Source organism: Mustelus asterias, chromosome 7 (genome assembly GCF_964213995.1).
Source record: "Mustelus asterias chromosome 7, sMusAst1.hap1.1, whole genome shotgun sequence".
Taxonomy (NCBI): domain Eukaryota; kingdom Metazoa; phylum Chordata; class Chondrichthyes; order Carcharhiniformes; family Triakidae; genus Mustelus; species Mustelus asterias.
This window is the reverse complement of record NC_135807.1, coordinates 48466799-48491001: the sequence shown is the minus strand read 5'-3', so window position 1 is coordinate 48491001 and position 24203 is coordinate 48466799. Positions and strand designations below refer to the sequence as shown.

The window sequence follows — 24203 nt, the reverse complement described above, 5'->3', positions numbered from 1 at the left end:
GCCCTACCTCGCATATTTACCCACTAATCCCTCTAACCTACGCATCTCAGGACTCTAAGGGGCAATTTTTAACCTGGCCAATCAACCTAACCCGCACATCTTTGGACTGTGGGAGGAAACCGGAGCACCCGGAGGAAACCCACGCAGACACGAGGAGAATGTGCAAACTCCCTCTACTTTTTACATGTCCATAAGATATTTTACTATTTCTCTTTGTTTATTTATTAGTGTCACAAGTAGGCTTATATTAACACTGCAGTGAAGTTACTGTGAAAATCCCCTAGGTGCCACACTCCGGCATCTGTTCGGGTCCACTGAGGGAGAATTCAGCATAGCCAATGCACCTAACCAGCATGTCCTTTTTTCCCTCAATGTTATCTCAATGTTATTCTTTTAGCATTTTTGATGCCCTTTGTTTACATTCTATGGCTGGAATTCTCTGGTCTTGCACGCCCATTACCGTTGCCAGCCAGAATGGAGAATTTGACACTCAGCCAAATCTCCATTCACTGCAGCAGGACCGGATAATCCCAGCTGTAGGCAAGGTTGGAGATTTCCGGCCTATATTTTATCCACTGTATATTGTTAGCTCCAAGTTTGTCATGTTCTCTTTGTAAGTCCAATTTTAATTTTATACATCTAAGAACTCTTTTTTTATTCTAACAATGTCCTGTTTGAACTTTCCCATTATTTGTATGCTGGATTTACTAACATCTTTTTATCTTTTCAGTTTATCTGGGCTAGTTGACATCTTGTCACTTTGAAATTTACTTTTTTTAGTCAGGTACCTTTATCTGCCCTTCTCCTTTTCTATTTTAAGTTGATCCCAACTACGTTATGATAGCTGTTTCCCAAGTGTTTCTCTACCCTTACATGACCTTGTTGCTGTGTTTCATTCCTTAGAACTTGTTGAACTAAAAGCATGTAATGATAAAGAAATTCTTTATAATTTCAGCAGAGTCATAGAGTCATAGAGGTTTACAGCATTGAAACAGACCCTTCGGCCCAACTTGTTCATGCCGCCCTTTTTTTTTAAACCACTAAGCTAGTCCCAATTACATTTGGCCCATATCCCTCTATATCCGTCTTCCCATGTAACTGTTGAAGTGTTTTTTTATAAGACAAAATTGTACCCGCCTCTATTACTCCATCTGGCAGCTTGTTCCAGACACTCACCACCCTCTGGATGAAAAAAATTGCCCCTCTGGACCCTATTGTATCTCTCCCCTCTCACCTTAAACCTATGCCCTCTAATTTTAGACTCCACTACCTTTGGGAAAAGATGTTGACTATCTAACTGATCTATGCCCCTCATTATTTTATAGACCTCTATAAGATCACCCCTCAGCCTCCAATGCTCCAGGGAAAAAGTCCCAGTCAATCATCCCAACCTCTCCTTATAACTCAAACCATCAAGTCCTGTTAGCGTCCTAGTAAATCTTTTCTGCACTCTTTCTAGTTTAATAATATTCAGGGAGATTCTAAGGTGTCAGTGGAAAATATAACTAAGGAAGAAGAAGGTCAAAGTGACACTTGGGATGTTAAATATAAAAGCAGTCGCGCAACACTGCATCCAGCCAGAATAGGTAATTAGGGAAGTTTATGTTTTAACATACAGGCACTGGCTTGAACTGGAAGGTTCTATCTTGCTGGCATTGAACGGAAGGTATTTCAACCCTTCTACAACTTGATGTTGGAGTCCAATTTGGTAACACTACAACAGTCTTGCTTGGAAGTAGGATGCAAATCACATGGAGTGGGATCTGACCCCCTCCCTCATCATTTTGTTTCCCTTCTCCCCCCCACCCACAGCATGTTCTGCAGTGGTGGAGGTGGCCTGCTATTGGTCAATGGTGGTATCTTCCAGTCAGCAGGGTTTTCCATTGTTTGCACCCTCTGCAGCCAGGGAACCCACAGCGGGGGATCACTGTTGGCTAGACTGGACGATCCCAGCCATGGAATTAGATGCAGATGATGTGAAGAGATGACATGCAAGTGATTAAAAAGTTACCAAATAAACAAAGAAATAAAGGCAGATTAACTTTTGAGGAGATGCCATGATTGTTGGGACAGATAGTAGTGGTCTTTAAGATGCATACCTATCACATGTGTCAGGAAAGAAAGTTCTAGTCGCGCTAACTTGGACCATGCTTACTTATGAATAAGCCTCATATATAACAATATAAATGATATTAAGCGAGATAGAAGAGTTAAGACACCAGTGACAAACAAGGCAAGTCATTTGGTCACATGTAGCTTGTGTATCTGTTGCCTAAAACATGCCTGTGACTTGGCCATAAATAAAATTAAATGGATGATTTCTTGTCTGCTTTAGACTTATAAATGCATATTTAGTGTTCCGTTTAAACTTGGTAATGAAAAGCGAGCTGTGTTACCAATGACTGTGAAGGGGTTATCCCCCCAAACATGGGAACAGGGAGGACCCTACATCTAGATATGTAAGTGGTGTTCTGTAAGTCCAGTTATATAATTCATAACACATATGATCCTATTTTAGGTATTCTTTACTTACTTGGCCTTCTTTTTAAGGATTTTCTGGGAATCTGGATAATTCATCAGAATTTCATTCAGAGTCTTTTTGTTCAAAATAAACAGGTTTGTAAATCCGGAGGCAATTACATTGGCAGTGCGTCGATTCCCTCCATCTCCTGCCAGAAGACTGCAACAATAAGAGAACCTAATCAGTTCCAACTTTGTGCTTCATTCATCACTTGTGCATTTATACTGGATAAATAAACTGTTTATTTTATCAAGCAAATCAAATGTAATGGATTAAAGCAGTAGAATGGTTGCAGTCACACGCAAATAACCGATAGCCAGTGCTTTGTAGTAGAGGAAAGCAGTCTTGATAGACTTGAGCAGATCTTTCAACACTAGAATATGCAATTTGTGTATGAACCATAGAATCCCTACAATGCAGAAGGAGGCCATTCAGCCCATCCAGTCTACACTGAACCTACACATCTTTGGACACTAAGCGACAATTTAGCATGGCCAATCCACTTAACCTGCACATCTGTGGACTGTGGGAGGACACTGGAGCACCCGAAGGAAACTCACGCAGACATGGGGAGGATGTACAAACTCCACAGACAGTCACCCAGGGCTGGAATTGAACCCAGGTCTTTGGTGCTGTGAGGCAGCAGTGCTAACCACTGTGCTACCGTGCTAACCACTGTGCTACTGTGCCGCCCATGAATAAGTAACCAATCCAGGTTAAAAATTAATATCACTGAATTAATGCTAAGATGCTAATGCAAGATGATGCAAGATCATCAAGACTCAATGGAGACAATGACTAAAACAATCTATTTTTAATGAGGCACAGGTACAGGAAATGACTAGTCTGATCAGGTGAGCTTTTTTCTATGGATTAAAGTAACAAGTGATCAATATAGTTATTTAGGAGGAAAACAGAGCTATTGATAACTCAGATAAACCAAAAGGGGATAAATTCAGATGTTTAGCTAAATGCTTAAATTATAACTATTTCAGATGCACTTACTGCACAAACACAAATTAATTTCCTTAACCTGTCAAATAATTCCTGCTGTCAGTGTTATTGGGTTGTGTGAGGTGCAACTTAAGGTTCAATGTTTACTTCGCAGGAGTCATGCAGGTTGAAGTTGAGGTAGAAGGCAGAAAGTCCAGCCCTCTGCGGTGTCCAGCCCACTGCAGTGCGTAGCTCTCTGCAATATCACTAAAATTCCTATACCTCTTTACTCATTTGTATGATTGGCAGAACGTCTTTTTGGTTTGACAGCAGTATTCTGTTAGTAATGAATGTCACTCAAGCTGAACCTGCATAGTAATAGCGTGAAACAGCTATCTTCACCTGTTGCTCAAACATTTTGAGATAATCTGCTCTTCCAGGGTAACCTGGGGTAGGCCAGACACTTTTCCGGACCTAATCAGATGGCCTTAGGCCTGCCCATGAACTTGCACAATATACAGCATGAAATGATCTGATCAGGATAGCCTTTGTGTTGCAGGATGGCTTTGATGTGCCCTATTTCAGCATCAAGCTTGCATCGTGATCAAATGGCTTGGGCTCCATTTACAAGGTTTGTCAATAAGACCAATCTGATAGCATGTGGAACTGTAAGAATCCCAATGCATGTATTGACCAGTGAAGGTAGGCTTGCGGTAGACTGTGGCATCAAGTTTCTTGAGTATTGTTGGAGATATAAATGGAAATTGTTCCATCACACTCCTGACTTATGTCTTGTAGATGGTGAAAGGTAGTCAGGAATTGAGTCAACATTTACAAAGTCACCCAGGCTCTGAGTTGCTCTTGTCGCCATAATACTTATGTGGAATTTCAAGTCAAGTTTCTGGTCAATAGTCTTAGATATTGATGGTGGGTGACTCGGTGATGGTAACAAATGTGCTGAGCAATATTTACCAATGTCAGCAGGAGATGTATAATTTATGTTTGAAATCAAAGCAATACTATGCAACCTGGGATCCTTCCTACTCCATGATGGAAGCCGTAAATGCCCACTGATGTTGGCAAAACAGGTGAGAAGTGGTCCTGTTTGGGATTCAGCAATCTTAAATGTTTAGGCATAATATCAAATATAACTTTGCCAGATTTATCTAATTTGCAAAATTCAATCACTGTAAGTGGTTATTCTAACAGTAGTAGTAAATATAGGTAGTCCTTGACTTTACAATGTTTAAGCTACGACAAACGGCTCTTACAACATTTATAAATTGACACCCCATTTTAACTTTACAACATTGGCTTTGACTTTACGTTGCCGCACCAGCATATTCATATGTTCTGCACTACCCAACTTTATGACTGGACAGGTCAAACTATCTTAAGTAGGTTGGCAACAAGTGCTTTATTTTGTTAAATTTTTTTGGCACAACTGTCGCGATTTTAATACATTTATATGCTAATGTTGCATTTAAAATGCGCTCATACTCGCAGACATTCAAGGTTAAACAGGCAACTGACAGTGATCAAATGGCTTCATTATACCCCCCACACTAATCAAGGAACTTGTGCTAAGGTGTGCAAGCATCAACAGTCACCTCAGCAACTTGACAGGGCAAAAACTGAGAGAATTTAACACCGCCCGGTGTCCCATGACTGACTTCTGGCCTTGGTTCAGGAACCAATCCCCCATCTTAGACATTGTTCCTATGAGAAAATTGATTCCGACTTGTAACGTTTTCACTTACAACCTGGTTTTCAGGAACCAGTTGTGTTGTAAGTCCAAGGATTACTTGTATGAGTACACTAACTGAATGTTACAAATACAAATAAAGCCACAATCCTACATTCTGAACAGTTTAACAGATGAAGTTTATAAGTTTGCTGGGAGTGGAGCCAGACTTCAGGGTTTAAATGCATTCATTAATAAATGTTTTTGAGCGCTAGCACACATCAAATCAATTACTGGAGCTGCAAACGGCATCTATTACAAAGATATATTCTTTGTATCTCATCGAGTTGGTTCCATCATTAATAGACTATAGTAGTGGACAGTGCCTTATAGGTTATTCCAAAGATCTTCAATTTAAATAAGCCAGAAAAGATGTGCATTAATAATGCGTTTGAATTCAAAATTGTGCTTATATAATTCACTTTCACGTTTCATAGTATTATAGAATCCCTATAATGCAGGAGGACGCCATTCGGCCCATTGAGCTTGCGCCAACACCAATCCCACCCAGACCCTATTCCCATAACCCCACGTATTTACCCTGTTAATCTCCCTGATACTAAGGGGCAATTTAGCATGGCCAATCAATCTAACCCACACATCTTCGACAGTGGGAGGAAACCGGAACACCCGGAGAAAACCCACGCAGATGCGGGGAGAGCATGCTAACTCCACACAGACATCACCAAAGGCTGGAGTAGAACCCTGGTCCCTGGCGCTGTGAGGCAGCAGTGCTAACCATTGTGCCACCATGCTGCAATAACCATTCATTAGATCCTAGCATAAATCTGAATTGTTCCATCTAATACATAGTAAAAATGTAATAATATGACATCAGTTCAGGTTTGAGAAATATATATTGGTGGAAAAAAAACCTGTTTGCGTTGCACCTCCTCAAGCTGTGCTGTGTAGGCTTATCCCCGGGAATTCCGTGAGAACAGTCAGTGCCACAGCCTGTGTGGCCTGCATGGGTTTCCTTATTGGAGAATGCTGTGCATGTCACACAGATAGTGATATGCCTATACGAAATCAGTGTAGCCTGATCGGTACCTTTGAAGCAGTGGATTTTTAAAATCTATTAGTGTCACAAGTACCCTTACATCAACACTGCAATGAGGTTACTGTGAAAATCCCCTATGTGTGAAGTTGGTTTGCATTCTCCTGACTTTAGAATATTGAAGTTAACTGGTGTTTAAAATGATTAAAGGATTTGATGTGCTGGATTTAAAGAAGCTATTTCCTCTGGTGTAGAGAAACTGCAGTGCGTTTTGTGCTTTTTCTCACATCAATCTCGGCCTCATCATGAGGACCCCAGCTTTACAGATGCCAGTCTTCAGCAATTCATTTCACTCCATATTCAGGCTTGTGCTGATAAGTGGCAAATAACATTTGAACCATCAAGTGCCAGGCAACGACCATCTCAAACAAAAGAAAATCTAAACCACCTCCTTTTGACGTTCAATGGCATTATCATTGCTGTATTCCACACCATCAACATCTTTTGGGTTACCATTGACCAGAAGCTTAACTGGACTAGCCATATACATACCGTGACTACAAGAGCTGGTCAGAGGTTGGGAATTCTGCAGTGAGTAACTCACCTTCTGAATCCTCAAAGTTCGTCCACCATCTAGAAGGCACAAATCAGCAGTGTGATGGAATACTATTAAGTTGCTCCCTGGATGCAGATCCAAACACTCAAGAAACTCTACAGTTTTCAGGACAAAGCAGCCCACCCATCACCTTAAGCATTCAACGTCTACACCATCAATGCACTGTGGCTGCAGTGTGTACCCTCTGCAGTGAATTGTAAAGCCTCCTTTCACAACACTGATCAAATAAGCGATCTCTACCACCTTGAAAAGCCAGGGCATCAGAAAGACCACCACCTGCAAGTTCTCCTCCAAGTCACTTCTCCAAGTCCAGTCTGACTTGGAACTACACTGCAACTTTCCTCACTGTTGCTAGGTCAAAAACCTGGAACTCCCTCCCTGATGGCACTATGGTTGTACCTACACCACATGGATGGCAATGCCATATTCATAGAATCCTACAGTGCAGAAAGAGGCCATTCGGCCCATCGAGTCTGCACCAACCACAATCCCACCCAGGCCCTATCCACATATTCCTACATATTTACCCACGAACCCCTCTAACCTTTGCATCCCGGGACACTAAGGGGCAATTTAGAATGGCCAATCAGCCTAGCCCGCACATTTTTGGACTGTGGGAGGAAACCGGAGCACCCGGAGGAAACCCACGCAGACACAGGGAGAATGTGCAAACTCCACACAGACAGCGACCCAAGCCGGGATTCGAACACAGGTCCCTGGAGCTGAGAAGCAGCAGTGCTAACCACTGTGCTACTGTGCCGCCCATGTTTCAAGAAAGTAGCTCAACTTCACAATGGCAGTTAGGGAAGGGCAATAAATGCTGACAAGGCCAATGACATTCAGAAATATATCTCATATAAAAAACCTCTTTGCTTGTCTACCTCTATTTCTTTAAGACCATGCTTAAAATCCACCCTATTAAGTAATTACTGACTTTGTCTTTTCGGACACAGCACTGATTCATTTTGTCTGATTATGATTCTGTGTAGAACCTTGAGTCATTTTTCTGTTAAGAGGCAGCACGGTGGCACAGTGGTTGGCACTGCTGCCTCATAGCGCCAGGGACCCCGTCAGATTCCCTGTTTGGGTCACTGTCTGTATGGAGTTTGCATGTTCTCCCCATGTCTGCGTGGGTTTCCTCTGGGTGCTCCGGTTTCCTCCCACAGTCTAAAAGACATGCTGATTAGGTGCATTGACCCGAACAGGTGCCGGACTGTGGCGACTGGAGGAATTTCACAGTAACTTCATTGCAGTGTTAATGTAAGCCTTACTTGTGACTAATAAATAAACTTTAAACTTTAAATGCAAACTGTTACTTACAAGATCACTGTGGGCAGGATTTTAAGCTCCCTGCTGATGACTTTGGAGGCGGGGGCTCTGCAAAATCCAGTCGGGGGGGGCCTGCATGTCATCTGGCTGATTTTACAGGGTGCACTAAATGTGTCAGGTTGCCCGTACACCCTTGAATCTAATAATGGCCTGAAATGGCCACATAAGAGCTTCATCCTCCTTTCGCCCTCACCCCTCTTCCCCTTCCTCCCCAGTATTTAGCCCATGGTGACAGGAAACCTTGCAGCTATGGCTGCACATGCAAGTACCAGGAAAGGTAGCGGGCATGACCTCCTTTGTGGGCACCCGGGGTGCATCAAATGACCTCCTCCCAGGTTGCTTCCCCCCCTTAACCCTCCCTCTGAGCTCTTGAACCCAGTACCCCCATACCCCTTGCTCCTCCTGACTGAGCCCGGATTTGCTTGGCCTCCTCAGCATGCTGGGACTGCCTGGCAGCACTTAAGGCTGAACTTCCTTCAGAAACAAGAGTATAAGTTAAAGCAAGTAATACTGCATCAAGAGTTAAATTGCTGCAGGGGAGATGCCACCTATCCCCAACCTTTTAGTCAAGGAGTTGGGCATGAGGACTGCGGAGCTCCCTAAAATTCAACCCTAAGATTACCTGGCTTTTGGATAGGGTAGGGTGGGATATGCATGGTGATGCATTAGGCATTACAGTCAGGTGGAACTGGCTTGATGAACCAGTAGATCTTTTTCTGTTTGCCATTGTTCATATTCAGAAGATATTAGTCTACTCTGCCCTTGACAGAAATTGTTATTTCCTTCCCAGCACCCAAAGTTAAAAGTCAAAAGTTTATAGTAATTCAACTAAAGTCTTAAATTGACTTACGAGTATAAATGGAACTCTACACATTTCATGAGTTTTATCCCATTTAAGAGAGAGACAAGCAATTCCGAGCTGTACTTTGAACAATTCTTTAAAAAGTGAAAAATCCTCCAAGATTTAATATCCCCCTTATCCAGTAGCAGTTAATAGAGGATTACCTTCACTGGTTTATGGAGCAGAGCATGAATTATATCCAGGCCTGGCAATGGATCTATTACTGAACCTGAAAATCTGTTTGGCCCATACGTTGTGCCACTGGAATCCTGCCAGCAGCTAGAATTCCCTCCTTTGAATTGCCTAAAGCGGCTAAACTACATTTTAGCTTTATGAACAAGTTTTAAAATTATATTGATTACAGACTGCAAAGACTGGAATCTTGATGCAACTCACTTCTGATCAAATGTTATGATAATAAGATTGTAATGGAGCTAAGATCTCACGCTATATTTTTATGAAATATATCGATATTTATATATATCATTATGGCTACTTCCTAAAATTAAAAAAAAAACTGGACAAAGACTTTAAAATGACTGAAGCAATGTCTAACTGTGACTTTCAAACTAAAAGGAACTTTCTGGCAGTATCAAGGAAGCTGACACCTCGTTTTCTCTGAAGATATGCTAATGGCCATGTGAGGTGCAGAAGCCAACTTTAAAGGAAACTATACAAAGGCTCTCTACATGCCCTAAGCCAGGTGTTATGATATGGCAGGTATAATTCTGCAATTAAATAGACATTCCAGGCCTGAGCGCTGGAGAATGTGTGGGAGGACTGTTGGCCTAATAGAGCTGCATAGGCTTAATGCTCCGAAGGATGCCCCAATGGATGGTTTCCTCAAACAGTATGTTACAGAACCTATGAGGGAGCAAGTTATCTTGGATCTGGTCCTGTGTAATGAGACAGGTAAAATTAATGATCTTCTTGGAATGAGTGATCACAATATGGTTGAATTTCTAATACAAATGGAGGGTGAGAAAGTAGGGTCCCAAACCAGTGTCCTCTGCTTGAACAGAGGGGAGTACAATAGGATGAGGGCAGAATTGGCTAATATAGACTGGGAGTGCAGACTAGTTGGTAGGACAGCTGAGCAACAGTGGCGGATTTTTAAGGAGATTTTTCTCAGTACTGAGCAAAAATATATTCCTGTGATAAAGAAGGAATGTAAGAAAAGGGATAACCAGCCGTGGATAACTAAGGAAATAAAGGAGAGTATTAAATTAAAAACCAATGCGTACAGAGTGGCCAAAACTAGTGGGGAATTAGAAGATTGGGAAAGCTTTAAAAAACAACAAAGAACTACTAAGAAAGCGATAAAGAAAGGAAAGATAGGTTATGAAACTAAACTAGCACAAAATATAAAAACTGATATTAAAAGTTTTTACAAATATATAAAAAGGAAAAGAGTAGCTAAAGTAAATGTTGGACCCTTAGAAGATGAGAAGGGGGATTTAATAATGGGAAATGAGGAAATGGCCGAGGCCTTAAACAAGTTTTTTGTGTCGGTCTTCACGGTAGAGGACACAAATAGCTTACCGAAAATTGACGGTCGTGGGACTGCAGGGGGTGAGGTCCTTAAAACGATTACTATTACTAAAGAGGTAGTGCTTGGTAGGCTAATGGGACTAAAGGTAGACAAGTCCCCAGGCCCGGATGGAATGTATCCCAGGATACTGAAAGAAATGGCAGAAGTAATAGCAGATGCGTTGGTTGTAATTTATCAAAATTCGCTGGACTCTGCGGAAGTGCCGGCTGATTGGAAAACAGCTAATGTGACGCCACTGTTTAAAAAAGGAGGTAGACAAAAGGCGGGTAACTACAGGTCAGTTAGCTTAACGTCCATAGTTGGGAAATTGCTGGAATCCATCATTAAAGAAGAAATAGCAGGACACCTGGAAAAAAATGGTTCGATCAAGCAGACGCAGCATGGATTCATAAAGGGAAAGTCGTGTTTGACAAATTTACTGGATTTTTATGAAGATGTAACGAGTGCGGTTGACAGAGGGGAACCGGTGGATGTGGTGTTTTTAGATTTCCAGAAGGCGTTCGATAAGGTGCCTCACAAAAGGTTGCTGCAGAAGATTAAGGTACACGGAGTTGGGGGTAAAGTGTTAGCGTGGATTGAGGATTGGCTATCTAACAGGAAGCAGAGAGTTGGAATAAATGGGTGCTTTTCTGGTTGGCAGTTGGTGACTAGTGGCATGCCGCAGGAATCGGTGCTGGGGCCTCAACTGTTTACCATATACATAGACGATCTGGAGGAGGGGACCGAGTGTAGGGTAACAAAGTTTGCGGATGACACAAAGATGAGTGGGAAAGCGAATTGCGTAGAGGATGCGGAAAGTCTACAGAGAGATTTGGATAGGAAAAGTGAGTGGGCGAGGATTTGGCAGATGGAGTATAACATTGACAAGTGTGAGGTTATCCATTTTGGAAGGAATAATAGTAAAATGGACTATTATTTAAATGGTGAAAAATTACAACATGCTACTGTGCAGAGGGACCTGGGGGTCCTGTGCATGAATCGCAAAAACTCAGTTTGCAGGTGCAGCAGGTGATCAAGAAGGCAAATGGAATGTTGGCCTTTATCGCGAAGGGGATGGAGTATAAAAGCAAGGAGGTCTTGCTGCAATTGTACAGGGTACTGGTGAGGTCGCAACTAGAGTACTGTGTGCAATTTTGGTTCCCTTATTTGTGGAAGGATACATTGGCCTTGGAGGGAGTACAGAGAAGGTTCACCAGGTTGATACCGGAGATGAGGGGGTTAGTTTATGAGGAGAGATTGAGTAGATTGGGTCTGTACTCGTTGGAGTTTAGAAGGCTGAGGGGAGATCTTATAGAGACATATAAGATAATGAAGGGACTAGACAGGGTAGAGGCAGAGAGATTCTTTCCACTTAGAAAGGAAACAAGAACTAGAGGACACAGCCTCAAAATAAGGGGGAGTCAGTTTAGAACAGAGTTGAGGAGGAACTTCTTCTCTCAGAGGGGAATGAATCTCTGGAATTCTCTGCCCATTGAAGCAGTGGAGGCTACCTCGTTAAATATGTTTAAGTTACAGGTAGATAGATTACTGCTCAATAAGGGAATTAAGGGTTATGGGGAGCGGGCGGGTAAGTGGAACTAAACAACTATCAGATCAGCCATGATCTTATTGAATGGCGGGACAGGCTCGAGGGGCTAGATGGCCTACTCCTGCTCCTATTTTTTATGTTCTTATGGTGCAGCAGAGCAGGCAGAGACTCTTGCTGCTGAAACTTACGCATTCGAGGGCATGGCACAATGTGTGTCTGAGATGACCAAACTCCCAGAAAACTTCCAGATTTTTGTCCTTTCAGGAACATTGCTCCCCTATCAGTCCCAAAATATGAGCAACTCTGTTGTACTGCCCCGGGACACAGAGATCATCCAGAGGAAAACTTAAACCTAACCACAAGTCACCCTGCAAATCAGAGTCCTGATCAATGGAGTGAGAGGAGGATCTGTGTTACCACCCTCCATAAAGTCCACCTAGAGTGTAAGCTTGTTTCAGGTCCTGTTACAATAACAATTGTCCCTAAACTACCTGTAGCAGGAATTGCTTTCCTCCTTTGATTTGATTTTGATTTATTATTATCACATGTATTAACATACAGTGAAAAGTATTGTTTCTTGCGCTCTACACAGACAAAACATACCGTTCATGGAGAAGGAAACGAGAGAGTGCAGAATGTAGTGTTACAGTCATAGCTAGGATGTAGAGAAAGATCAACGTATTGCAAGGTAAGTCCATTCAAAAGTCTGACAGCAGCAGGGAAGAAGCTGTTCTTGAGTTGGCTGGTACTGTCGGTTGGCTGGCAGAAGGTATTAGCCAGCGAAAGAGGCCAACGCCAACCAAATCTGTCAAGGTCCAAAAAAGTGAAACCGCCCCCAAGGGATTCTATACTTCATTACTCTCCAATGGATTCACATTCTTCCTAAAGTGTAGCCTCCTTGCTCTTGTACTCTATGCTCCTATTAATAAAGTCGAGGATACTATATGCTTTATAAACCACGCTCTCCACCTGCCCTGCCACTTTTAATGACTTATGCACATATACACCCAGGTCCTCCTGCCCCTGCACACTCTTTGGAGTTGAACCTCCCTTTTTTTTTAGATTGTCTGTCCCTGTTCTTCCTACCAAAATTAATCATCTCACATTTCTCTGCCACCAACCTGCCCATTCTACCAAATTTTCTATACCTGTTTGAAGTTCTAGACTGTCCTCCTCACAGTTTACAATGCTTACAAGTTTTCTATCATTTGCAAACTTTGGAATTGTCCCCTGCACACCAAGATTGAGATAATTAATTTACATCAGGAAAAGCAAGGAAAAGCATACTCAACCCTAATGAACTCCATTACAGACCTTCCTCCAGCCTGAAAAATTACCATCAACTATTACTTGCTTTTCCCTATTACTCAGCCAATTCTATATCCATGTTCCTACTGTCCCTTTTATTCCATGAGCTACAACTTTTTTAATAGGTCTGTTGTGTGGCACTGTATTGAACAGTATTGAACATTGTATTGAATGCCTTTTGGAAGTTAATGTACACCATATCAACAGCATTACCCTTATCAACCCTCACTGTTAGTTCTTCATAAAACTCCAGCAAGTTAGTTAAACACGATTTTCCTTTAAGAAATCCATACTGGCTCTTCCTAATCAACCCACATTTTTCTGGATGATTATTAATTCCATCCCAAATAATTGTTTCTAGATGCTTTTCCAACACCGTCATTAAACTGATAGCTCTGTAATTGTTGGGCATACAACCCAGCAATTATAACCTTTTTTGAACAAGGTGGAACGAGGGGCGAAGTAGATAAAATCGTGAATGGTTTTGATAAGATGAACGTGGAAAGAATGTTGCCTCTTGTGGGTGAGGCCAGAACTAGGGGCCACTGTTTTAAAATTAGGGTCCACACTTGGATGAGGGGAAGTTTTTTCTCTATGGATCAAAAGGCAATGGAAACAGCGTCATTTAATATTTTTAAAACACAGGTAGATAGATTCTTTTTGGACAAGGAAATCAAGGGTTATTGGGGGTTGATGGGGATGTGGAACTCGAAACACAAACAGATCAGCAATGATCTTATTGAATAATAAAGCAGACTCAAGGGACCAAATGGCCTAATTCTGCTCCTATTTCATATGTTTGTATGTTTGCATAACCACCAGGTGAGGGCTGCTTGAATGTAGCATGGCTAAAACCAAGCCAGTAAAATTAAAAGAGGACCAAGAAAGTCCACTAGAATCTAAAATAAATTCCCATGGTATCCTGGAATTAAATAGGGACCAGAGAAGTCCCAGAGCAGGGAAAGAGCTAGTGAGGAATTTGCCCCATGTAATTGAAGAGCTTGAAGAAAGGCAGGTTATTAAGCTTGGAAAGGAAATGGTTAGAGACTTTACTGAAGTATAGCAGAGACCTCCATTCTAACATTAAATAGGAATAAAGGGAATAATAGGAATAGGGTTACCCACCACCTTTAATATAATCCATTTTAACTGTGCATTGTAGCCCTACCTGGTATCAATGTGGAAAAAGCCCTTTCCCGAAGGGACAATCCTGTCATCCAGGCCCAGAAATGCTGGCCCAAGTTCAGGGACTGACTGCTGGCCTGTTGTTATACCAACCCAAAGCACCCACCAACGGAAGTTGGAACACCAGAACTGTGCTGGTGCCTGATCTGGATGCTGAACTGGAATCCCCGAAAGAAGCCAAAGGCCCTTTAAAGTCCCTCAATCTCTTGACATTCAGCCTATCCACAGCCCCTGGGTCTGAACAGTTGAACCCACAGGTTACCAAAGTGGACAGGGAGGAGCTAAGCTGGATAAGAGCATCCCAGCTCTATGATCAAAAGACCCGGCACTTACAGTGTGAGATTGGCAGCATTCCCCTGCGGATGGCCAAGAGCAGCTCGACAATCAATCACCTCCTGAGTGCTAACCACCCAGAGAAACCCAAGATGCTTTTGAGGATCTGAATCAGGGGTTGGACAGGCAGAGCTCTGAAACCAAGGGTTTACTTACGCCTGATCCCCAACAGAGGAAAGTTCAGAACACTACCCCTGAATAGACCCGACAGATGAATTTTGAATCTGCCCAAGTCACATAAATCTTACAAATCCCAGGACCAGGCAAAGTCCTTGCTGATACTCTGATCCACGTTTAAATCTCAAAAGGGAAATGCAGCAAAGAACTGCCATTGCCCCTGCCTGACGTGTCAGTGTGAATGAGAGAATGTGTATATACTTCACTTCATATTCTTCCTTCCAACGGCCACATAAAACAAACAAAAATGAAATCGAATTTATTTCTCCGAGGCAGCGTGGGATTTATTGGAGCTAAGACCTCACACTATATTTTCTATGATATATTTTTTTATATATATATACATTATCACTACTTCCTAAAATTTTAAAACTGGATAAAGACTTCAAAGTGACAGGCCATGACTACCTGTGACTTTCAAACAAAAAGGAACTTTATGGCAGTATCAAAGAAGATGCTATCTTGTTATCTATGAAGGGTTCTAACAACTCTGTAAGCTTCAGAAACTGACTTAAAAGGGAGCAATACAAATGCACTTTACATTTCCTCAGCTGGGCCTGGCCAATGGAGACCCCATGGGCAGAATTTTCCCATCCTGCCCACCACAGAAATCGTAGTGTGCGGGGGCAGCCCATGCAAAGGTCTGTTGACCTCGGAAGGGACTTTCCAATCTTGGTGCGATTGCAGTCGCAAATCCCCGCCCTGCGTGTCTACTAGGACAAAGTACCCTGAAACCTCCTTTGAAGTCCTTAACGATTGGAACACGAACAATCCCAAGAATCCAGACAAAGGGACATACATCTGTCAAAGCCAAAGGAGAGAGTTGGGGGTCACATTTTCTCTTAGCTGGGAGAACCCATTACACTGCCTTGTTGTACTGCCAATCAGTCTGCCATCTTCCATCTAGCAAGAAGCAGCTCAGAACAAGGTCTCAATCCAGGTGAATGCCTTATCCTCATCTACACTCATTCTCTTAGGACTTCTGGCTTTTTGTCCCATTGCCTCCAAGGCTAATTCTTCTCATGTGCCTATCCCTTTGTGGATCCTCATCACTACTGGAAGTGTGAATAATTTAGCATCAGTCTTCAGCCTGCTGACCTCTGTGAGAGAACACACTGTTACACTGTTGGACTTTGATTCTGGACTTTGGAGTCATGTGAAACAATGATTTGTTTTTGTTTCTCCTCTGTGGTTGGTCTTTATCCTGTAAATCCTTTTCTCTCTATCCTACCTTTAATGTATGAGTGAGAAAGAGGCCATGTTTGCTCATTTAAGGCAGAGATGAGGATGTTTTCTCTCAGAGGATTGTGTGTCTCTCGAACTCTCTTCCTCAAAAGGCAGTGGAAGCAAAACCTTTAAATTTTTTAAAGATAGAGCTAGATAGATAATCGATTAACAAGTGGGTGAATGGTTATCTGGGGTAGGCAGGAATGTGGGGTTGAGGTTTCAATCAGGCTCGAAGGGCTCAGTAGCCTACTTCTGTTCCTTATTTTTGCGTTTGTATGTTTAGCCTATCTAAGAGTTTGCTTATTCATAGAAATTGGATCACACCAAATTGGATCACTGCCAAAGTACCAAGCTGGCAGTCCTGGGTGCCCAGTAGGCAGTGCCAGGACACCAGACTGGCAGTGCCAAACTGATATTGCCCAAGAGGCAACCCCCTTGCCCCCAACCTCCCTGGGGGACCTCAATGGCCTCCAATTCTCCTGGCGAGGCCATAACATCTGGTCCCCATTAATGGGGGACCATAAGTGATCCTCACGGAGAGAACCTTCTCCAGCAAGGTCATGGAGGCAAGTGAGCCTGAACAATTCTGTCCCAGGCTCGTTAATTCTATGTAAATGAAGATTTAAATGTATTTACATAATACATTCTGCTTCACGCCCATTCTGGGTGCAAGGCTGAACATGCCCGATATGTGGTGCCGGTAAGATTGCGAGAGATGAGAAATTGGGCACAAAACTGATTTCTCGGTTCTCTTGCGATCTTACTGGCTTGCCAGCTGGGCACAATGGTAAGATCGCCCCCCCCCGCGCACCCCCCCACCCCCCCCCCCGGCCCCACCCCTGTGTCCTCTTCATAAGTTACTCTCCTATCTATCTTTGGATCATCAGCAAATCTAGCAACCATACAATTTGTCCCTTGCTCCAGGTCATTGATATAAATGGTAACTTGTTGAGATTACAGCACTGATCTCTGTGCATCTCCACCAGTTACAGCTTGTCAACCTGAAAATGACCCATTTATCCCTACTCTTTGTTTCTTATTTGCTAATCAATCCTCTATCCATGCTAATACTCTCTACACCATGAGCCCTTATTTTGTGTAGGAATTTTTGATGTGACACCTTATAAAAGGCCTTCTAGAAATCCAAGTATACCACATCTGCAGGTTCCCCTTTATCCACATTGCTTGGTACTTCAAGAAACTCTAATATATTAATGAAACATGACTTCCCTTTCATGAAACAATGCTGACTCTGCCTGACTGCATTGAAATTTTCTAAATGTCCTGTTATCCTTCTCCTCCAGGTCCTATGAGGTTGTTGGTGCCTAGGAATTTCCATTGGATTGGTCCATGATTATGCTTGGCAAACTACAACAATGATTTGCAGTTCCCTTTGGTCATATGGCTGACCAGGAAACTTGCCTGCTCTTGCCATTTGTCATCAGGAAGATATATTGGAAGGATTTATAGGCTGATAATCAACCTATTTGGCCACATTATCAATGGGCCTTGCGTGGCCATCAAGTCCAGAAGTGGGAGTTAAATCCAGAGCTTTGGCCCAGAGATGGGAATGTTACCATTGTACAAGCTCTGTTAAAGCTTCCTTAAAAATAGATTCTAGCATTTTTCCTCTGATAAGTGTAAGGATAACTGGACTGTAGTTTCTTGCTTCCTGTCTTCTTGAATAGAGGAATTACATTTGCTAAGTAATTAATTTTGGCTATGGTGAAGGATCTAACCACAAGACAGTTCTGTTTTGTTTCCAATTTGCCCAAAGGCCTTCCCTGAAATTTTACATCAATACATTCAAATGCCATTGCTTTCAAATTGTATAACCTTCAAAAAATTTCAAAAAACTCATCATAAAACTTTTGGGTATAATATCTTTAATATTATGACATATATGTATTTTTAAAATTTATTAATGTTAATTAATTCAATTCCTAAACCACAACAACATTACCTGATTTCTCCAAATACTGATCCAACCTTCAAGGTAACCAGAATCTTTTTGCCATCCGGTCCACCAAGCACTTGGACCTGTCCTGCCTTGATGATGTACATTTCCTTGCCTATATCTCCCTGAAATATAAAACACGAGGTTAAGAACCATTTAACATTGTCACAAATTCTTGTCCCATGCTCTCTAATGTCGAAGTCCTTAAATTAGTTGACTCAACCTTAGCACTAGGATCTCTGAATCGAAAGTTTGTGGATTGAAATTTGATTTTGGGTCCTCGGCACATCACCTTGACTGATACTGCAGTGTAATATTGAGGGAAAGCGACATGGTCAGGAGTACTGCAGCCCCACCTGCTTGTATAGATGCCATGGCACATGTTTGAAGAAGACCATGTATTTCTTTGAGGACCAGGCCAACATCCATTCCTCATCCAATCCCTCTAACTTAATTGGCTATTTTAACTTATTGATGTTTCATGGACTTTGTTATTGTTCTGAACACCGCTGATGTTCAATGCAAGGACATTCCAAATTCCAGAAGGGAAACTTGAAACGTTGGTTCTTAACAACATATCTTTGTGGCTTGGAAAACAAATGTGAGAAAAGAGATGGAGCCTGGTGAGGAAAGGACTCAGTCTTGCTGTAAATATTCAAATAGCAAAAAGTTTATTAAACTTTAAAGCACAACAAGAAAGGCAACGACAAAGAACATTTACAATTAACTACAATAATGGTTACATAGACAATATACTTGAATTACCACCCGCTAAATCTAATCTATCTACTTTCCTAAACTCTGAGAATAAACCTTCCCCAAAACAACATCCCTTAGGTTTTAACACAATGAGCCAAACCCAGCAAATAATTATCACATCAACCTATAGTTTTCTTTTGGGGACCTTCTGCTCATTTGGAACAGAGCTTTTGGGGTTGAAACACGGACAGACTTCTTCTGCTTTTTGCACAATAGCTTGATACTCTCTGAGAGAAAAAAGGTGGCGTGGCTGTGATCTCGGCCACTGGACTGCTAGACTGCACTTTGCTGAACAAAGCATTGGTTTCACCCTGCTACTAGTCTAATCTGCAGCTTACAAGCCCTCAGCATGGTTTTGGTTTCTTATTTATCCAATTCTTTACTTTTCATTTCATTCCAACTTCCAATCTCCATGCACATGTTGGCTGTCATGTTCATGTATAACAATGGCACTCCTTCAAAGCTGTGATTAGTTGTTCATGAGGCACTTCCATGCATCTTGATAACATGAAAATTGGGGGGGGCGATCTTACCAGCTTGTCACACCGGTCGATCGGTGTGGCGAGCCGGTAAGATCATCCGAGAGGCAAAAAACTAGGTTCACGCTCGATTTCTTGCCTCTTGTGATATTACAGGCCCGATTTTACCATTGCATCGCGTCCATTTTCGGGCGCGAAAACGTGGTAAAGTCGGGTGTGAAGTCATTAACGCGATCCACGCCCACGCAGATTGCCACTTTATTGAAACCCGGGAATGGCTGCGATCCGCTTCACGCCCAAAACGGGTGCAACGGTGATTTAAATGCATTTGCATGCGTTTAAATTGAATTAATGAACTGCCTGCCCAACTTTATCAGCATTTCCCCCTTTACCACCGCGTTTGCCAATCCGGAACAGTACCGTAATGAACCTACTAAATAAAAGTCTGAATCGGGCGCTCCAGTTGCTGAAGAGCGCGTTCAGTGCTTCCAACGACTCCCTGACTCAGATCGGTGGTGGGGGGGAGGAGGGAGGCGGGTCAGACCATTCTCTGGTTGGGGGGGGAGGGGAGTGAGGCCTGATCGTTGTCTGGTTGGGGGGGGGGGAGGAGGAGGAGGAGGGTCAGATGTATCTCTGGTGAGGAGCGGGGGAGGGGAGGGCTGATCGTTGTCTGGTAGGGAGGAGGAGGCGGGTCAGATGTTCCTCTGGGGGGTGGGTGAGTGAGGCCAGACCATTCTCTGGGGGGGGGGGGGAGTGAGGCGGGTAAGATCTGTCTCTAGTGGTGGGGGGGGGGGGGGGGGAGCCAGATGGATCTCTGGTGGGGAGGGGTCAGATGGATCTCTGGTGGGGGGGAAGATAGGTCTCTGGTGGGAGGGGTGAGGTGGATCTCTGGTTGGGGGGGGCAGATGGATCTCTGGTGGAGGGGCGGGGGGCATGGGGGTCCGCTGCCACTCTGCGGGTGATTGGTGGGGGGGAGGGGGGGCAGAGGTGGCGATCGGTCTGGGCAGCGGGGGGGGTTTGATAAGGAGGACAGCGATGTGTGTGGATAGTGGGAGGGTGGATAAGGGGTGATGTGTGTGTGTGCACCATCGCTCCCGCTTTTTGCTCCCGGACACTTTATCCGCTTTCTGCGGCCCGGAAGTGATCTGACACGGGCGCGCTTTTTCAATTTTTTTTCTAACTGCGCATGCGCAGTTCAGAACTCCGATCGTTCCAGCCGCGCTAAGCCCTGCCCACAGTGCGAATGGGACCCGCGATTTTTTTTTCAGGCTGAGTGTGTATCGGGGCGCCTGAGAGCAGATTTCTAAGTCGGATCTGAATTACGCCCAGATTCAGCACTTAGAATGAAAATGGTAAAATCGGGCCCTACCAGTCCTTTTATGCCAGTGAAATATTTTAGTATTAATGACCTAATTTTAGTATAATAATAAATTATTAATTTTAATATTATTAGGACACTATCATCTTAACCTAAACAATGCAGAGAAATAAAGCATTTAATTCACTGTCACAATTTCACACTACTGTCACTGAATATAGCTGGAAGCACAATGAGCGTTGTACGTGGCATGTAGTAATAGTATGTGCTCGAAACAAATATAAATCTAGAATTGGGAACATTTAACAGGTCATCCAGTTTTGGGACATCTGGGTTTCACAGGTTGCTTTTAATTGGGACTTCAATACAGCATTAATATGCAAGTTAAGCCTCAAGGCTGTATAATGGAATTAGTTTCCAGCTGTGGGTCATTCAACCTCGATATGAAACTGTTAGAGAACCATTAAGTCAGCAGCATGTAGTCCAGAGCTAATAGAGAATTTAAGGCTGTGGTTTGTAAGACAAAGACAGAAGGCTGGATTTTACTGATTGTGAAAAACCAATGGCAGGATCATATCTGGACTGAACAGCTGCACAGGTTGCTTTTGGGATTTCCTTACCGATTTTGCCATGCAGAGTTCATCAACGGCCAGCAGGCGGGCAAGCCGGCTAATTGTGGGTGTCAGGCAGGTACTATTTTTAAAGGGGAGTCTGGTGTCTGATGGCAGTCACAGGGCCCATGGTAAAGCTGAACAAGGGGAACAGCAGAGGAATGGTGGCAATGCCAGCAAGGGTTGTTCCAAGATTTAGTACATCTCCCTGGAGGCGTTCCTAGAGATGGAAAAGGAACGCAGAGTGGTTTCCAACTGACCGGAGGAGGATGCCATCATCCTTATGAAGGAAGTATAGGTGGAAAAATTGAAAATTCCAGAAAAACTCAGCTAGTCTGGCAGCATTGTAAGGAGAAAAGCAGAGTTAGCAGTCGGAATTTTCCGACCTCACCTGCGACTGGGATTCTCCGGTCCCACTGCAGTGAATGGAGTTTTGGCTAAGTGCCAAATTCTCTGTTCTTATTGGCAACATTGGTGGGGCATATGGGATTGGAGAATTCCGGTCAATGTTTCAAATCCAATATGACTTCTGCAGAACGAAAGAGAGGTAGAAATGTGATGGATTTTTTTGCTGTTGAGAAGGGGGAATATAAAAGGAAGGGGAAGGTCAGGGATGAGGCAAAGGATATTAAATACCAAAGATGTCATGGAACAAAATACAAAGGGATTGGTAATGGTATTAGTAACAAAACAGGGAATAGGTCCAAGCTAAATGTTAGTAGCAGAATAAAGGTCAGATTAATCTGACAACAAAAACAAGATACAGACTGGTGTTTGGCTAAACAAAAAGCAAAATTTCTATAAAATTTCAACATTTTTACTTGTCCTCAGTCATGTTGATCTCAAAATATGAACTTGATGTTCTCCCTCCACAGATGATGTCAGATTTGCTGAAGTTTTCCAGCACTTTCTGTTTTTTTCTTTTCTTTTGATACACTTAAAGGACATTATCCCTGAGCCCACCAGAATTTAGTGATGGCTCAGGGATTGTCCTGAACTCGAGCTCGTCTCCCGTCCCTCCTGAAGGTTCCCAGCAAACCCTGTTGAAGGGTCCAGGGTGGTGTCTTATTCAAAAATACCTGATATCTGAGCGAGGGACCCTTGGAATGTGGGGGGAGGATGCTGAGAGCCAACTCCTGCCATTGCATCACCCCCAACATCAGCAAACCCCTCCCCGTGACCCTCAACTCACTCAAACTCACTTTTTTCCAGGGACAAAGTGATAGTCCTTGGCGAATTACTGAATTACTGGCAGCAGCCACCGCTCCCAGTGGTTCTAACAAGCTGCCAGCCTCTGATTGGATGACAGCTGTTGGGGGTAGGATTTCCACCCCACTGGGGACATAACTCTGTAGGAGGCCTATGATATCCACTGAAGTGACTGATTGCACACAAATAGCATTGGGCACCCTTTAAGTTTATTTATTATTGTCACATTACATTACAGGCTTACATTAACACTGCAATGAAGCCACTGTGAAAATCTCCGAGTCGCCACCCTCCGGCACCTGTTCAGGTACACAGAAGGAAAATTTAGCATGGACAATGCACCTAACCAGCACGTCTTTCGGACTGTGGGAGGAAACCTGAGCACCTGGAGGAAACCCACGTAGACATGGTGAGAATGTGCAGACTCTGCAAGCTCAGTGACCCAAGCCGGGAATTGAACACAGTTTAGATGTGTATACCGATGGTAATGGTGTTATGCTAATGTTAATTTCAGTGAATGCAAACATTTTTCATTTATTCTTCTGGCCTCTACTTTGTTACATTCTTCATTCCTCCTGGAAAGTAGCCTTCAGATGATTGGTCTAGTCATCTTTTATGCAAATGTAATGTTTGTTGCAATGAATATTTATGCCTTTCCAGTTTAGATGCAACCCGTCCTTCTTGTAGAGGTCCCTCCTGCCCCTGAAGCGACCCCAATGGTCCAGATATCTGAAACCCTCCCTCCTACACCAGCTGTTTAGCCACATGTTGAGCTGCATTATCTTCTTATTCCTAGCCTCACTGGCACGTGGCACAGGGAATAATCCTGAGATTACAACCCTAGAGGTCCTGCTTTTTAACTTTCCACCTAACTCCCTAAACTGCTGCTGCAGGACCTCATCACTCTTCCTGCCTATGTCGTTAGTACCAATATGTACCCCGACCTCTGGCTGTTCACCCTCTCCCTTCAGAATGCTTTCTGCCCATTCAGAGACATCCTGGACCCTGGCACCAGGGAAGCAATATACCAAGCTAGAATCTCTCAACACTGCTTTGAGTACTACTTTCTTTCAGTCTTTCAAAAGTTGCAAAGTGGAAACAGTGAAATTCCTCAGTTAATTTCCTAGTTTTTTCCCTAAATTTGTCTTTCCTAAGCTATTGAGTGATTGGTGAATGAACCAACAGAGTATGTAGCTACATCATGTCTGATGGACTTTTTAAACATTTTTATGTTCTTCACCTCTGAGTCACTCCTTGTCATCCAGTTATAAATGTTAGAATTGCATGGTACAGGAAGTCTAGGAAAATTTTTTTTATTGACTTCTTCCTTTAGTGACATAAAATGTGACTCCAGAGATATCACTGGTGTGGTGGTTCGAGCTAAGGGGTCCCCATAACTTGTTTATAGATTGAGAGGTCCCCCAATGATTGTTTTGCAGGCATGGGGAACTCTGTAAAGATTCCTTGGATGACCTGCCCACCACCCTCCTGCCCATTCTAACCTATCCACAATGTTATGGTGGGCTAGTTCGGCCCTCCTGCCTGCCCTTGCCCCTATTGAGCCCCTTAAGTAGGTAAT

General features: G+C 43.1%; 1 protein-coding gene across 1 annotated transcript in view; it reads right to left on the bottom strand.

Moving 5' to 3' along the window:
- Positions 1-2529: 2529 nt before the first annotated feature.
- Positions 2530-24203, bottom strand: part of LOC144495472 (cyclic nucleotide-gated channel beta-3-like) — an 84633-nt gene continuing 62959 nt past the window's right edge. Inside the window, exons 14-15 of the mRNA XM_078215489.1 lie at positions 18255-18373; positions 2530-2680 (exon numbers count right to left, since the gene is read on the bottom strand). Of these exons, the coding sequence (XP_078071615.1) occupies positions 2530-2680; positions 18255-18373 (270 nt within the window). The remainder of the gene's footprint in view (positions 2681-18254; positions 18374-24203) is intronic.